Below are 16,672 nucleotides of genomic sequence, written 5' to 3' on the forward strand. Positions count from 1 at the left end.
TTAATATTTACACAATACCTATGTCTAGCACAAAGGTATTTTTGTCCGGCGGATAAAAATTTATTAAGTACTGGCTAAAGAATAAATACATTTAAAATAGTGGCTATACAGTAAATCAGTGGCTATGTGTGCACTTCCCACTCCCTCGGCCCAATGGATACTTGATTCTTGTTTCCGTGTCTACAGAAATCTCTGTAATAACAACAACAGCCGATTCTTCATAGGTTGCTGGGTATAACTCTACCATCCACTTAACTCTCTCAAACCTCTATATACTTTCACTCACTTGCATTAACTTAATTGGCTTTGAGAATACTAATTTTCTCCCCTTTCCCTTCCTTTTCTTCAAATTTATAATTCAAGCAATTACCTTTGAATGGCATGCTTATAACTCTCCAGAGATGTTAGTGCCCACCATCTTTCTTCGTATTTTTTCTTGATATATATTCATAAAGATTGTTAGTTGTATACGTTAAGTCTGAGCTAACGCCTTTTCAAGCAATTTCGTGCTAACGCGACATAAGTGTTCTTTAACTGGGTTGTAAAACTTTTCCTCTATAGTATCAAGAAAGCCTCAATTTTTTGATTCTTTTTTCTCGGAAGATGCTGAAACGTGTCAAAGCTAGCACCTTTATCCATGCTATTCGCTCCTATAAAAGATTTTGTCACTTTGAGTCCAAATCCAATTTGGGTTTTGGTTCTTTAGACTCATCAGTTAGAACCAATGTTGGGATTTTCTGGGATTTGGATAACAAACCACCCAAGTCATTTCCACCATTTGATGCTGCCACAAAGCTAAAAAAGGCTGCTGGGGAATTTGGGGTTGTGAGATATACAGTAGCTTATGCTAATCGACACGCGTTTAGTTATGTTCCTCCTTTAGTTAGGCAGCAACGGAAAGAGAGGAAAACATTGAATTCTTTGGAAAAAAGTGGGGTTGTAAAGGTAGAGGAGCCTTATTTATGTAGAGTGTGTGGTAGGAGATTTTATACTAATGAGAAGCTTGTAAATCATTTTAAGCAAATTCACGAGCGCGAGCATACGAAAAGGTTGAATCAGATAGAGTCTGCTAGGGGAAAAATGAGGGTGAAGTTGGTGGCCAAGTATGCAATGAAGATGGATAAGTATAAGAATGCTGTTAGGGATGTTTTGACTCCGAAAGTTGGGTATGGTTTGGCGGATGAATTAAAACGAGCTGGTTTTTGGGTTAGGACTGTTTCAGATAAGCCACAAGCTGCTGATGTTGCATTGAGGAATCATTTGGTTGATGTGATGGATAAGAGGATGGTGGAGTGTGTGGTTCTTGTGTCTGATGATTCGGATTTCGTGGAAGTCTTGAAGGAGGCGAGGTTGAGGTGTTTGAAAACAGTAGTTGTTGGTGATTGCAATGACGGTGCTCTTAAGAGGACAGCAGATGCTTCTTTCTCGTGGCAGGAGATCATTATGGGGAAGGCCAAGAAAGAAGCTGTCTCTGTTGTTGGCCGGTGGAAGGACCGAGATGTTCTGAAAAGATTGGAGTGGACGTATGATCCAGAGGTGGAGAAAAAACAGTATTACTCCGAAGTTGAGAGCGATGATTCTGATGGACTGTTTTCAGGGGAAGATGATAACAAGGATGATGATGCTTCCATCTCTAAGGAAGATGCTTGTGCATGGTGGAAGCTAGATTCTCGTTCAGGTACTTTTGATTTACTGTAATTTTTTGATGCAAAGTTAAGTCTCTGATGATGAAGTTCTCCACTTTGGACTTCCGAGCATTCATTTTGCATTGTACTTTATTCAGGACACGGTTGATGCAGCAATTGATTGTTGGCTTCAGCTTCATTCTTATAAAAAGGAGAGATGAACTGGTGATTCCACTCTAGATTCCATCCTCAGAAGGCTTTCCTAACATTGCTTTAAGTTATTAGTGAAAGACGGACACATATGATGGATTACCTATTTCAATTGATTTAGCTGCCAACTGTAACTACTGAGGTTTTGTATGCTATAATCCAGTGGGGAGGAGGTTGAAGTTAATCTCAGAGGCAAACATAAGGGTCCAAATTCACGAGAGTGTCTTTACAATTGGTAACAGAAGTGCTATTCATGTAAGTACCAGCAGTTTTCTCCAAGATATTGTTATGGATTACAATTTTAAAATCAACTCTCCAAGATAATTATCTTTCAAATTGCAAAGGACTTGGAACTCTTAATCTGTTTGTACACACACAGATTGCTTGAAATTTGCAAGTTTCAGTTTGCATTTGCTGCAGATATAACAAATAGATTTCACTTCCTACCTCCACTTTACAGCTAAACATCAAATTCAGCTTGGAACTCAACACTAGTCACTAGAGATAGAGCAAGGATTTTAACTTTATGGGTTCTAAATTCTAGGATAGCGACATTAGGTGTTAGTAACTGGCTTTTGAATAATTTTTGTACATATTTGATGGATTTCTTAATACAAATATAAGATTTGGACTAAAGCTATTGGGTTTTGTCCGATCCTGTAGCTGACCTTCTAGCTCTGCCCCTGCTCAACATGTTGATGTCTCGCATCAACTATTGTATAATACCGTATCGCGTGTCTATCAGAACTTCATGATGTACCTCTGATTCTAGGTATTGAAGTTTCACTTTCCTTTGCTCAATTCAAATTGTAGGATTTTTAGGTTCCAACTTCCAACTTAATGTTTCCTGTGCTTTTGATGTGGATAGATATCCAAAGGTTTAGAATTTCTTAGTGAGAAAGAACACATTAACTTCTCTTATTTGTTCCCATCATCTGTAATATTTGAAACTTCTATATAAACAAGCATCAGATAATCCAATTTTCTAAAGAATACAGAATGTCACTAAAGCATCATGTGACACCATAACTGACTGTGCTGAAGAAAATCATCTCTTTGGTTCTCCTTTTATGTATGCATAATCGATGTGTTATTTTAGTTGCTCTAAACTTTATGGGTCTAAGAAAAATTATTCACTATTTAAGATATTAAGTAATTAATTTCAAGAGTCATTATCTGTTATCCTATCTGGCTATTTATGATATATTATTTGATAACATTCAAAAGATAATACGAGTATCATTTGTCAAAATCCTCCTTGAAGTATAGAACTAGTTTTTTAGGTCGATTCTGTAAGGAATTCTGTTAGTTAACTGAAAGGTTCATAACAGTTCTTCTAATTGAGGTAGTAGCAGAAGAAGGTTTTTATGGATGCGTAGAAGAAACCTCGATATAAAGAAAAAAAATGCAAGAAATGGAATACTTGAACTTGACATCAATAAGCGAAGTATTTTCTCCCTGTGTTAATAGCTTTAACTGCGTACGCGAGGCTAGAAAAGCTCTTTTGAATTTTCTTGGATTGGCCTTTCATAGAGTTCTTAAAATTTGTAAGCATTCAAACTCAGACAGCCTTGCATTTGTATTTGTATGGTTTCTGTTTGTAATAGCCATGAACTTTTAGTATATAATAGATTTTGGTATCTTGAGAAGTCCGACTGAAGATAACAAGGATAATGCTGGACAAGTCATGTGATACTATGAAGCTGGTGCAATGTTTCTCCTAATAGTAGTTCCCGACTTCCCGTACCCAAAGTAAAGCATCCGGTTGACAGTGCCTATTCTTTGTGGTTCACTCTCTGTTTTCTGTTTCATTCAGTGTGCTTTCTCTTGGTCTTGGATGTTGGATTTCATGAGTTGATAAGCATGTAAGGAAAGATCCTCAGCAGTTAAAAAAACTAAAGTAAGTGGACATGCTTCTTAAATAGTAGCCATTTCTTTGTTATGATGTGCTTCTTAGGCAAGTTATATATTTGTAACCAATGTTCTTTTGGTGTTATTGTTATAAAACACTAACAAAGAGAGGATTCTCGTTTCTTACTTTTTAAAATGTCTTTTACTACATTGGGGGAAGGGAATGGTGAATGGGATAATGAGAATCGAACTTACACGGATTGTGTTTGAAACTCCTACTGAAGATAGTGGAATTTAGTTATTTCTCATTTATTTCCAACAATGGTTTCCTAAGAATCTGCGCACCTAATTTGTTTTCTATTTTCTTTCCTTGACACAGATTTTGGGTCATGAGTAAAGAGGGACCTTTGAAGCAGAACAAAAAAAATGATAAGTTCGTCATACATCAAACCTGGAACGTTGCAGCTATAGTAGGGAAAGTTCAGGGTACAACAGTACAAAAGGCTGTTACTGTCAAATAAAGAATATTTGATAAATTTAATTGAAGAGCAGCAACGACAAGCACTACAACAACCATGAATAGAAGCCCATATTCAGCAGAACCATGTCGATTTGTAGAACATACCACGACTGCAACAAATGAACAAGCCGAAGAACAAGACAAGTACGCATATATTGTGATTAAAAATGTTTATGTTGAAAATAATTTTTACATAGTTATTTCAATTGAATAGAGAGCAATTTTTCTTCGCATATCGAAGCTCCAACATTTTCATGACAATACTTTCGACGTTATTGCTTGAAGAATTTATGCTTCAGCTTGAGATTTAAGCGCCCAACAGTCCTGTACTTTTAAGCTCCTCCCCCTTTTCTCAGCTGAAATAGAGAGCTGTGTTTGAGACCAACATCATTTATCATTTTCATTAGTTATTTCATTGAAAGCCTTTTCCTTTTATACAGCCATACACACGGGCTAGTCGGTTTTCGGACCGGTAATCGAAAAATAACCGGCGTTTGTAAAGTCATTGAGAAATAACCATTGTTTTGCTAAAACACGAAAAGTTCCAGCATAATATGCGGGATTATGGAGCTCCTGCGTATAAACTTTCAGTATATTATGTTGGAACTCCAGCACACAAAAAGTTCTAGCATAATATGTTGGATTATGAAATTCCAGTACATTATGTTGGAAGCTCATATGTAAAAAAATTCGAACTCTAGCATATTATGCTGAATATTTCTGGATTTTTAAGCTTGTTTTTGTTTAGATTTTATCTTTACATGAAAAAGTGATTAAATTTCGATTACTTTTTAAACTCTGGCTATTTTTATTTTTTCCCTGAGCGTCGAAAACATGAACAAGTAGCTTTGTCATTGAGTTAGCAAAGTTGTATAATATCAGGTGCTCGGTGGAGTCTTGGGCTTAATTTTCTTTAGTTCGAGTTTCTTCTTTTACATCAGGATAGTTTTATCCTCTTGGGGTTTTCCCTTGTCAAAATTTTGTGGTAGAGCTTTACTTTGCAGGTTAGCAAATGAAGCAATTACAGTTAACAGATTGCAAGTTTTCTGTTCTGTTATCCGAACAAGAACCTTTTTTTGTATTTGTTAACCATCTGGTATCTAGCCTACGAATTACATGACAATTGAAACATCCTTTTGCAGAAATGCAGTGTAAGACTGCGTACAATAGACCCTTGTGGTCCGGACCCCGCGCATAGCGAGAATTTAGTGCACCGGGCTGCCCTTAACCATCTGGTATCCAGAATCTATTGGCCCGGCTACTATAGATTCACGCGGCGTAGAGCCTAGTTAAGGGGGAATAACTTCTTATCAGGAATTTTTTCATTTCTAGAGCTCAAACCCAAGACCTTTGATTACGGACGGAGGTATTCCATTCCTCCAACAAAATCCCTTGGTGTTATCCATACAAGGGTATGCTAAACATTATGCCTGTCTTGGAAGAAGTTTGGCAGCAACCTGTTGAGCCAAGCTGCCAAAAATTGCTTATTTTGAAAAATATTTTTTTTTTCAGAAGTGCTTTTTTCAAAAATACTTAAAAAAAAAATTTGTTTGTGTTTGGCCAATTCATTTAAGTACTTTTTGCAACATTTGGTAAACAAATTATGTTTGGCTAATCTTTCTAAAAATTGATTTTGAGTGTTAAATTATCAAAAAAGATAGTACCAAGGTCTTATAATTATTTTAAAGAGAAAAATGAACTTAAATATTTATCGTAAGAGACTTTTATTATTTTCTATTTTATTAAACTAAAATATAAAACATAAAGTAAACATACATATTAAAGATTTAAATCAATATAACATATATAGTTATACCAATGCATATAATATTATCTAGTATAATTACTTATTGTCATTATTCAATATGAATTAAAAGTCTATTCCACAAATTACTATATATTGATAATCCACCATGAAATAATAAGTAAAGTCACTCACACATGATAATATTTTTCAACAATTTCATCTCTAATTCTATCACACAATGCCTCCATATTAGTGTGAGCACTTAATTTTTACCTCACCAAAAACACTCCTATAAAATCAAAAAAAAAAATAGATCTTTTCTAATTTAATTTTTCATAAAATTTTTAGAAATTTCTTGTCAATTATTGTTTACATTTAGTTGCATATTTAATATCTTAAAATTATGAGAAAACACCAAAAAATGTCCAAAATCTTCATTGCATAGCATTTTATATTTTATTTGCATTTTTAGGATTTAACTACGTTAATTAGTTGCATTTTAAAATGAAAATCACAAAAAATACCATGGTCATTTTATATTTTTAGCTTTCAGTCTTAATTTATTAATTTCCTTTCATTAGTTTTTAGTTAATAAATCATTTAAATATTATAAATAGTAAGTAGGTTAATTTTACAAATTAGATTTAAGTTAGGATTTAGTTTAGAGTTTTATTTAATTTGTTTAGGATTTAAAATCAAAGAAAAGAAACAAAGAAAGGAAAACAAGGCTTTTGTTTGTGTTGGGCCAAGCACCTCAGAGGCCCAAATTGGGCATATCTGCCCGGTCCACACCAAATACCCACCCGGTCCGTTTTTCCCTCATCAAAATAACCAAACGATCCCGTTTTATCATCTTTCAATCCCCACCCTCCATTCTATCTAATCCTACGGTCCACAATTAACCCCTTCCCTCTTATAGCTGTCCGAACCCCCCCCCCCCCCCGAAGCCCTTAGGAACCCCTCATTTCTCTTCATCTTCTTCAACCCTTCTAAACCTAGCCGCCCTAAAAATCCCAAACCTTACTGGCCGACGGCCACCACCCCAATCACGCCCAAATTCACACCATATACTCCTCACCTCACCTTCATCATCAGTCTACCATTAATTTTTCAAAAAGCTCCGCCAAACTTGTCGATTTCCAAATTCAGAAATTACTTGAAATCCAAGTTCGCCCCTTTCCCGTTTGGTCGTTTGAGTTCGAAATCGACATTAACTCATCGCCTGGCCATCGGAGTCCGGCCAGAGTTTATCACCATCATTGCTAGCCATTCTTGCCTCAATCACTGTTTCCCTTAAAGGTAAATCAGCACATCTCTCTTCTCATTCTTTCCCATTCTTTTGTTGTTTTTCTTTTCTTTTGATTGATTATTTAGGTTTTAATTTTAATTGCATGCTCAATTAGAATAGTTAATGAATTGATTTAGTTAAGTTTAGTCAAATCTTGTTTGCATCTTTGATTATAATTAAAATTCAAAATACAGCATGTTATTCTGTTTTTCTTTTTGGGCTTTTCTTTGAAGCCATATTTGTTCTGTCTTGGGCCATTTGGCCCAGACCTAAGTAGATATTCTACTTCTAGAAGGTAACGACTAGCGATTTTTCAGTTAAGAAAATATTCCCTTCTCCTCTCACATTCCCTGATTTCACGCTGACAAAATTTCCTCTCCTGACAGACCCTCTCTCATTTTTTTTCATAGCATATATACACCCTTCACACACAGAAAAAAAGACATTCAGCATTCCTCTCCAATACACGCACGGATATACACTGGAATTCTCTAAAAAATTTTAGAATCCCCTCTTATTTTGTGCACTGATTTCTCAAAAGGAACTCTCTAAAAATTCCAAAAAGGTTTTCATAAGTTATTCTCTGCTTGATATGCTATTCAACTACTGGTTTCTTCAAGGAGGTGTCAAATTGTTGAAGAAAATCTGTTGCTGTTTATTTTCTTTGCTGGAATTCCGAATCTCATCATCTAGTTTCAGATCTTTGCTTGTCTTATCTAGTTGATTTTATGCACTTAGGTGCGTTTTTGTTTACATTTTGTAGTCATCAACTTGAATGGATAATTGCACATTGGATGTTTTACATACTTCATCATATTTTTAGTCTGTTGTTCAATACTGATTCCTTATAGATGTGTGGATGTTCGCTTTACTGGTATGAATTGAATGGTTTACTTGGTTTTGTGTTGTTTAAATTTGGTTTTATATATCCAGTGTGTTTTAGACTGTTTAGTATTCATCCTTTGTTGATTTTTTTTTTGCATCTGTTGAAGCTAATTTAATTTGTTAAAAATACAGTATTAATCAATTCATTATCTTCTATAGCCTGTTATTGTCTAACTAATGATTTGTGCTCAAAATGGCATTGAAATATGGCGGATGGATGGATTTGACCACAAGTTGGTCGGAGTCATCTCTGAAGAAGCCAATACAACACTCTAAATTGTAGAATTACATTGTGTATTGGTTTCATAGCTTTTCACACAGTTAACAACTTCAGATTTCGATGACTAGCTATAGAAATTGGTGTGAGTTGAAGTGAAGTTCATTGACCATATTTGCTAGAATAGCTATTACTGACATATTTGAGTGACAAATTTAGTTATGAGAGATTGGTGTTGTAATTAGAATTTGAACCATATATATTCATGTTGTGATTATGCTTAAATTACTATGTTTTTCTTTCAATAATAGATGAAACTTTGAGTCATTAAGTTTGTCCTTAGTTGTTAGGCCTAAATATTGGCCCAGCGAAGCTTCGAAATTATTTTGGAGTCCTAAAAGACTTTGGACCCATGGTTAAGTCTATTTCTGGGCTCACTCAATGAACCCGTGGCCTGTTCTTCTTTTATAAGGCAGAAGACGTGTTAAGCTATAAATTGAAATTCATTTTTATATGTATATGTAATTGCTAGAAGTCCAATTTGAGTGCTTAAATTAATTTCAGCTTGTACTAATTTTCGGTTTAAAAAATATACATAAACTTGATTAGCTGAAAGAAGAAACATAACTTAATTACAAGCTGCCATTCATCGACCAATGGGATTCTTTTTATGCAATACGGTTAATCCCCAGAACTTTCTTCCCAAGCAGGCCTTTGGCACTCTGAAATAGTGTGATCCCAATGAATGAAATTCCATAAGCTCTTGACGTTCACACGTAATTCCAAAACATAAGAAGAAATAATTCATAAACATTTAGGCGTGTTTAAATAAATCATCGTGACTATCGATTCCGTGGCATAGTCATGATACGTAATACCCAATTCGAGTGTACATTTCATGTACAAAAACAAACGAGTGCGCGACATAAATTTTCTAGCTTGTTCAAACAGAATTTCATAAATTCCAAAAGTAATTAAAATTCTATTAAAAGAGGTCAGAAAGCTAAAAAGCACAATAGGTTTTAAATATGTAATAAATTAGATAATTGGGCCAATTAATAGTTGAGCGACCGTGCTAAAATCACGGAACTCGAGAGTGCCTCACACCTTCTCCCGGATTAGCAGAATTCCTTATCCGGTCTTCTGATTTTCGCAGACTTTTAAACGGAGTCAAATTTTCTCGATTTGGGATTTAAAATAAACCGGTGACTTGGGACACCATAAATTATTTCAAGTGACGACTCTGAATTAAATAAATAATTCCATTTCAAATAATGTCACTTTAATTGAAAAAGCTCCCATATCCCCTCGGGAAAAAGGAGGTGTGACAGCTCTGGTGACTCTGCTGAGGACCGAACCCAGGATCTCTTATTCAGGGTTCACAATTAGAGCTTAGAATAACTATTATACTTGGCTTTTGTTTATTATCTGATTTTTACGTGTTTGAGCCTAATGTGCAAAATGCCATTTTTTACCGCTTTGATATTGCTTGAACTGTAAACTGTTGCGAAACCCTTCTTCTCTCTGAGTCTTCTAAATCTTCTGGGAAGTGCACGCTGGCGTGACTTCTTTTCTGTTAGTGTCATATCCCTAATTTAGAACGAGGATCGGACAAGTTGTAAAGTCTGATAATCTTTTGGTTATCGGTAAGCTGCCCCCTCCCCCCGGATCGAGTTGTCCGCTCGAGTAAGCCAGGTCTAGAACAATACACCCAGATTTTAAACCTAGAATAACATAGTCTCATGCCGGATCCCTAGTAGCAACGCTTGTTTGCATCACATGCATTTGACTTTGGGGACTCAACACAGGGATTGGATCCGTCTGGGACAGGTGTATCGGAAATAAAAAGACCATTCTGATACCTTTTACGTGCTACTTGTGCATTTATTTTCTTCGGCTTGCATGTTGACTGCCTTTTAGAATAGGGAAGAAAAATCAAGAAAAACCAAGATTGAGGTAGGAGAGAGAAAGTCATCCGTTTATGAAAACCCCAGTATTCAAAATATCCCGAAACTCTGCCGAAATTTTGAAAAAATAAAAAGAAAAATTTATTTCAAAGTAAGTCATATTTTCCTGTTGCGTCAAAACTTACCGAACCTTCATCGGGTCCAGCCCCATTTTTTTGCAAAAAATAACCAAAATATGAAATGTTGTCATTTTGTCATAAATAAGTTAGGTGATGCCATATTTGTCCAAATAGCCAAAAATGTCCTGACCGGACGTTGGAAGGCCGTTTTTGCAAGAATAGTCGCAGATGGTCCCTTTTATAGTTTTTGGCCACTTAGCAAACACAACCCTAAAATCTTCCCTTCTGAAGTGCTGAAGGGCCGTATCTGCAAAAGTAGTCGTGGTTTGTTTTAAATTGAATTTTGCAAAAATAATCTTTTTTCTGATCAGTTTTCAAACAAATTCACATGTTTTAACCCAGCCACCCTAATTTTAAAAAAGTGCAAAATGAGCACTGTTCAGAATTTACCGGTGAAGGTTATGGATCAGATTCTACTAGCACTCCACATGTGGTGGGAAGACTTGGGAAAACAAGGGCAAGACAAGGTCAACCGATACCTATGGGCACTCATTGGACTATTGAAAATTCAACCTAAAAGGGATTTGATAGAGGCACTGGTTTCGTTCTGGGATTCCGCTCACAATGTTTTATATTTCTCAGATTTTGAGCTTACACCTACCTTGGAAGAAATTGCGGGTTATGCCGGGAGTACGGAGGGATTAAGGCATAAGTATTTGATATCTCCAAGGACCGTTACTCCCCATAAGTTTCTAGACCTACTGAAAATAAACAGGTAGATGAAGACTGAAAGTCTAGTATGTGGAGATTCCACTTTTCACTTTCTATCCAGCGGTATGGGCACTTAAGGGGATTTAAAGACCTAGAAAATGGACTATGCAATAAAGGAAACAAGTCAAAATGGGAAACACATAGATGCTTTGAAAATCGAAAGAAGAGGGAAGAAGGAGCCATGATGGCTTCAGGTTCTAGAGGCCCCCGTCGATCACGTGATCACTCCTACCTGCCTCCCAGAACCCCAAAACACTACTACCCCCATCAAGATGCAGCATATGCCGTGGCACCGCCTCCCTATGCGGTGATGAATGCCCAACCCTATACACGACCATAACAACATTACAACCAAAATCGAGCTCCACTTCCCAGAAATAACCATCCCCACCAAGCTCCATATAACCCCCATCCATCACAAAATAACTACCAACATAATACACGTCCCCATGAACCTCCTAGGAGAAATGACTTCACCCCTATTGGTGAGTCCTACTCTAGCCTGTTTCCAAAATTAATCCAGATGGGTCTATTGCAACCTGTGCCTCCAAACCGGCAAAATTCGGAATATCCGTCATACCGGTCCGGTACCAGGTGTGCCAATCATTCGGGGGTAGAGGGTCATGATACGGAGGATTGTTGGACTCTCAGGAGGGCAGTTGAGAATTTGATAGAACAAAAACGAGTGGTACTAAGGGACGAGGAAGTCCCCAATGTGACTAACAATCCATTACTGGCTCACAACAACGGGCCGATCATTGGAATGATTTGTGATGATAAAGAGTTTGATCCAGCCTTAAAATCCATCATTGACATTGCCGATTCGGAGGCAAAACCCAAAGCGGCGGTGAAACAAGTCAGAAATGAGAAGAAAATCACCCCAATCCCTCAATTTGCAGAAAAAGCTGTAGAAGCAAATACTGGGGCAACACCTGCTAAGGACGCAATTCTCTATGTTCCTAGGGCCTCAAGGAAAGAACAGCTCATATTGAACACTCCCAAAAGATTTGAACAGAGGAAAGTCACGCTAAATGTGCCAAAGTTATATGTGCCAAAAAGACTAATATGGCGCGGGGGTCGGTAATTTCACCAAGGCTGACTGAGCCCGTGGTTATCAGCCGCGCACCGCAGATCCCTATGAGAGACCCCACTGCAGTCCCCTAGAATTATAGCAAAACAGTGGTTACTAACAAAGGGAAAGAGATTATGGAAGAGGTGAACGAAATGAACCAATCTAGGAAGTACCACAACCTAGAAGAGGTAAAGAAGTTAAAATTGAACAATGATAAACGATTTCCGCCCAAGAAGCCTGTGAGTGCTGAAGAAGCAGAAGAATTTTTTTGAAAAATGAAAACTTCGGAATATGCCATAGTTGATCAACTCCGGAAGACTGCTTCCCAGGTTTTGCTTTTATCTCTGCTGTTGATCTCAAATGAACATCAGAAGGGACTTTTGAAAACATTGAACGAGGCATATGTCCCGGTTGAAACTTCAGTTGAACAATTGGAGAGAATGGATGAACGATTCTTTGAAGTCAACAGGATTTCTTTCAGCCGCGATGATTTGCCCCCCAGAGGGTGCCTCCCACAACAAAGCCTTTCACTTGACTATCAAATGCGAAGGTTATTATGTGAAGAGAGCCATGCTAGATGGCGGGTCCGGGGTCGACATTTGCCCCCTCTCTACGCTCCAGAGGATGGAAATTGGAACAGAAAGAATTCGACCAAACAATGTCTGTCGCTTTTGATGGTGTCAAGCGAGACACAATAAGAGAAATTGATTTGATTTTGACCATTGGCACCGTGGACTTCGAAGTGACTTTCCAGGCGTTGGACATGGATACTTCATATAATTTTCTCCTAGGAAGACCATGGATTCACGTTGCAGGAGATGTGCCTTCCACTCTCCATCAAATGGTCAAATTTGAGTAGGAAAACAAAGAAATTGTTGTCCATGGGGAGGATGAACAGTCCATATATAAGGACCCTTCAGTCCCGTATCTCAAAGCTAGTGAAGGAAGTGAGCACATTGTCTACCAAGCCTTCGAAATTGTGGTCGCCGACCAATGCGAAGAAGGGCCCCCTTTCCCTCAACCTTGATTATCTATTGCCTCGGTCATGGTCGCCACTGAAATGATAAGATATGGGTACAAGCCTGCAAAAGGGCTCGGGGTATCTCTACAAGGCATCACAGAGTCCATCGCTTCGATCGTTAATGAAAAGTTCTTCGGCGTAGTTTTCCGAGCTATAGAGGCCAACAGAAAATGGGTTGATGAGCGCAACAAAAATGGGTGGGTCCTGCCCCAGCCTGTTCCGCATCTCGCCAAGTCATTCGTTAAACCCAAATATGCGGAAGAAGAAGAAGAGGCCTTCATGGCTGAAAAGATTTAAGATATTTGTGAAGCCATGAAATAAATGTTGTACGAGTCCCACATGGCCCAACCGGGGGAAGGCACGAGCACTGCTGAGGTGTTGTATATGGGACCAAATTCCAAGCTTCAGAATTGGAAGGCTACCCCATTCCCTATCAGGCGGGAATCCCCGTAGTCCAGTCTTGCCTTCTTTTCTACATTACGAGTTATTTCAGTGTGTAACTCGAATGTTTTTATTTTATTGTCTTTTGATTTTGATGTAAACCCTCTTATCTTCAATTCAATGAAATGAAATCAATATTTCATCGCCAATGGATGTCTTCTTTTTCTTTATTCTGATTTTGCTATTTTTCTTATCTTTTTCTTTTAAATTCTAATAATGCGGACTTAAATAACATGACATGCTTGCGGACTTCATGCCCAGATCATAAAACGAGGTCTAGCTGTGAAATAATGAATCAAGAACTAGAATATGACGAAGATGAGGCTTTTAGGGAGGTAAATCAAGAACTGAAACAATTTGAGAATAAGCCTAAGCCAAACTTAAATGAAACTGAGCCAGTTAATTTGGGTGGTCCAGAAGAGGTTCGGGAAACCATGATAAGCATTCACGCCGATGAAAGAACTAGAGAAGCATTGATCCGACTTTTGTTTGAATTCAAAGACGTGTTTGCATGGTCCTATGATGAATTTACATGGCTGAGTGTCGATTTGGTGGTGCATAAATTGCCAACTCATCCCAGTTATCCACCCGTCCAACAAAAGCAGAGAAAGTTTAAAACGGATATCAATGATTAGATCAAAGAAGAAGTCACCAAACAATTGAAAGCTGGTGTGATCCGAGTTGTCCGATACACCACCTGGTTGGCTAATGTGGTCCCAGTGCCAAAGAAAGACGGGAAAACCTGAGTGTGTGTTGATTATCGGGATTTAAACAAAGCAAGCCCCAAGGACATCTTTCCATTGCCAAACATCCACATCCTTGTTGACAATTGTGCCAAATATGAGATATAGTCTTTCATGGATTGTTATGCTAGATATCACCAGGTTCTGATGGATGAAGAAGACGCAGAAAAGACGGTTTTCACCACACCTTGGGGCACTTACTGTTATAGGGTCATGCCATTTGGTCTAAAAAATGTCGGGGCAACCTACATGAAAGCCATGACTACCATTTTCCATGACATGATGCACCAGAAAATTGAGGTGTATGTGGATCATGTGATCATTAAATTCAGAACGCAAGAAGACCATGTGCGAGATTTGAGAAAGTTCTTTGAGCGTCTGCGCATGTATGACTTGAAATTGAACCCAGCTTAATGTGCATTCGGAGTTCCATCTGGGAAACTTCTGGGGTTTATAGTTAGCCGGAGGGGTATCGAGCTAGATCCAACAAAGATAAAGTCTATTCAGGATTCGCCACCTCCGAGAACCAAGAAAGAGGTCATGAGTCTAATGGGAAGATTGAATTACATCAACAGGTTCATTGCTCCACTTACTACCACGTGTGAGCCCATATTTAAGTTGCTGAAGAAAGATGCATCGATCAAATGGACAGATGAATGTCAAGAGGCTTTTGATAAGATCAAAGAATATATGTTAAATTCGCCAGTGTTGGTTCCACCCGAGCCAGGAAGACCTTTATTCTTGTATGTGACAGTCTTGGAAAATTCCTTTGGCTGTGTCTTGGGGCAACATGATGTAACTGGGAAGAGAGAGCAGTCCATATACTACTTGAACAAGAAGTTTACCAGTTATGAAGCCAAGTATACTTTGTTGGAAAAAACTTGCTGTGCTCTAACTTGGGTCTCCCAGAAGTTCAGACATTATCTGTTGGTCTACACTACATATCTCATAACCAGAATGGATCCCCTGAAGTACATATTCCAAAAACCAATGCCCACATGAAGGTTAGCAAAATGGCAAATCCTGCCCACGAAGTTTGACATTATCTATGTCACCCGGAGGACGATGAAAGCTTAAGCCTTGGCGGATCATCTAGCTGAGAACCCGGTTGATGATGAATACCAACCCCTAAGTACTTACTTTCCAGACGAGGAAGTAAATTCAGTTGAAGTAATTCCAGAAGACACCAATGCTTGGAAAATGTTCTTTGATGGAGCTGTAAATGCAAAAAGTGTCAGGATTGGGGCAATTTTGGTTTCGCCCACTGGTCAGCATTATCTGGCCACAACCCGACTTCGGTTCTTCTGTTCCAACAACACCGCTGAGTATGAATCCTGCATTATGCGCATAAAGATGGCAGTTGATCTGGATGTGGAAGAATTGTTAATCATGGGAGATTCTGATTTGATCATTCGGCAAGCCCAAGGTGAATGGGAAACTCGAGATATCAAGCTTATCCCATATAGGCAACATGTGGAAGATCTTAGCAAACGATTCAAGTTCGTTGAGTTCATGTATATTCCTCGATTCCACAACGAGTTAGCTGATGCATTAGCTACGTTGGCCTCAATGCTGCCGTATCCGGGCAACGTCCATATTGACCAGCTGGAAATCCAAATTCGAGAAAGGCATGGTTATTGTAATGCAATTGAAATAGAACCAGATGTTCAGCCATGGTATCATGGTATCAAAAGGTTTTTGAAAATAAAGGAATACCCCGAGCAGGCCAGTGGAGATCAAAAGAGAACTATCAGAAGGCTTGCCAGCAATTTATTTTTGAGCGGAGAAGTCTTGTACAAAAGAACTCCATATTAGAATCTTTTAAGGTGCGTAGATGCCCGAGAAGCTGAAAAGATCATGAATGAACTGCATTCGGGAGTATGTGGGCCTCACATAAACGGATATGTCCTTGCAAAGAAAATCCTTCAAGCGGGTTATTACTGGATGACCATGGAAAAGGATTGCATCAGGTTTCTCCGGAAATACCATCAATGTCAGATCTACGGTGACCTGATTCATGCACCGCCTTCAGAGTTGCATCCTATGTCAGCACCTTGCCCGTTTGTTGCCTGGGGTATGGATTTTATTGGGCCAATCGATCCGAAATCTTCAAATAGGCATAGATTCATTCTGGTTGCCATTGATTACTTTACAAAGTGGGTTGAAGCAGTCACTTTTAAAGCCGTCACCAAGAAAGCGGTGGTGGACTTCGTGCATTCCAACATTATTTCTCATTTTGGTATTCCTAAAACTAT

At 38.1% G+C, this 16,672-nt stretch overlaps 2 protein-coding genes across 4 annotated transcripts; both read left to right on the forward strand.

Annotated features, from left to right (window-relative positions):
• Positions 1 to 215: 215 nt before the first annotated feature.
• On the forward strand, positions 216 to 4,591 carry LOC104121552 (uncharacterized). Of its 3 annotated transcripts, XM_033652947.2 has the most exons (4): positions 216 to 1,678; positions 1,784 to 2,090; positions 3,652 to 3,735; positions 4,066 to 4,591. In XM_033652947.2, the coding sequence occupies exons 1-2, from the start codon at positions 604 to 606 to the stop codon at positions 1,792 to 1,794; spliced, it is 1,086 nt and encodes a 361-aa protein (XP_033508838.1). In that variant the 5' UTR covers positions 216 to 603; the 3' UTR covers positions 1,795 to 2,090; positions 3,652 to 3,735; positions 4,066 to 4,591. The 3 variants fall into 3 exon arrangements, with proteins under 3 accessions (XP_033508838.1, XP_033508841.1, XP_033508843.1); XM_033652950.2 differs by lacking the exon at positions 3,652 to 3,735; XM_033652952.2 differs by lacking the exon at positions 3,652 to 3,735 and having other exon boundaries at positions 1,784 to 2,070.
• Positions 4,592 to 14,966: 10,375 nt separating this feature from the next.
• LOC138893053 (uncharacterized) lies at positions 14,967 to 16,232 on the forward strand. Its single transcript, XM_070176822.1, has 2 exons — positions 14,967 to 15,303; positions 15,565 to 16,232. The coding sequence occupies exons 1-2, from the start codon at positions 14,967 to 14,969 to the stop codon at positions 16,230 to 16,232; spliced, it is 1,005 nt and encodes a 334-aa protein (XP_070032923.1).
• The last annotated feature ends 440 nt before the right edge of the window (positions 16,233 to 16,672 follow it).

This window comes from Nicotiana tomentosiformis, chromosome 5 (genome assembly GCF_000390325.3).
Source record: "Nicotiana tomentosiformis chromosome 5, ASM39032v3, whole genome shotgun sequence".
NCBI lineage: Eukaryota > Viridiplantae > Streptophyta > Magnoliopsida > Solanales > Solanaceae > Nicotiana > Nicotiana tomentosiformis.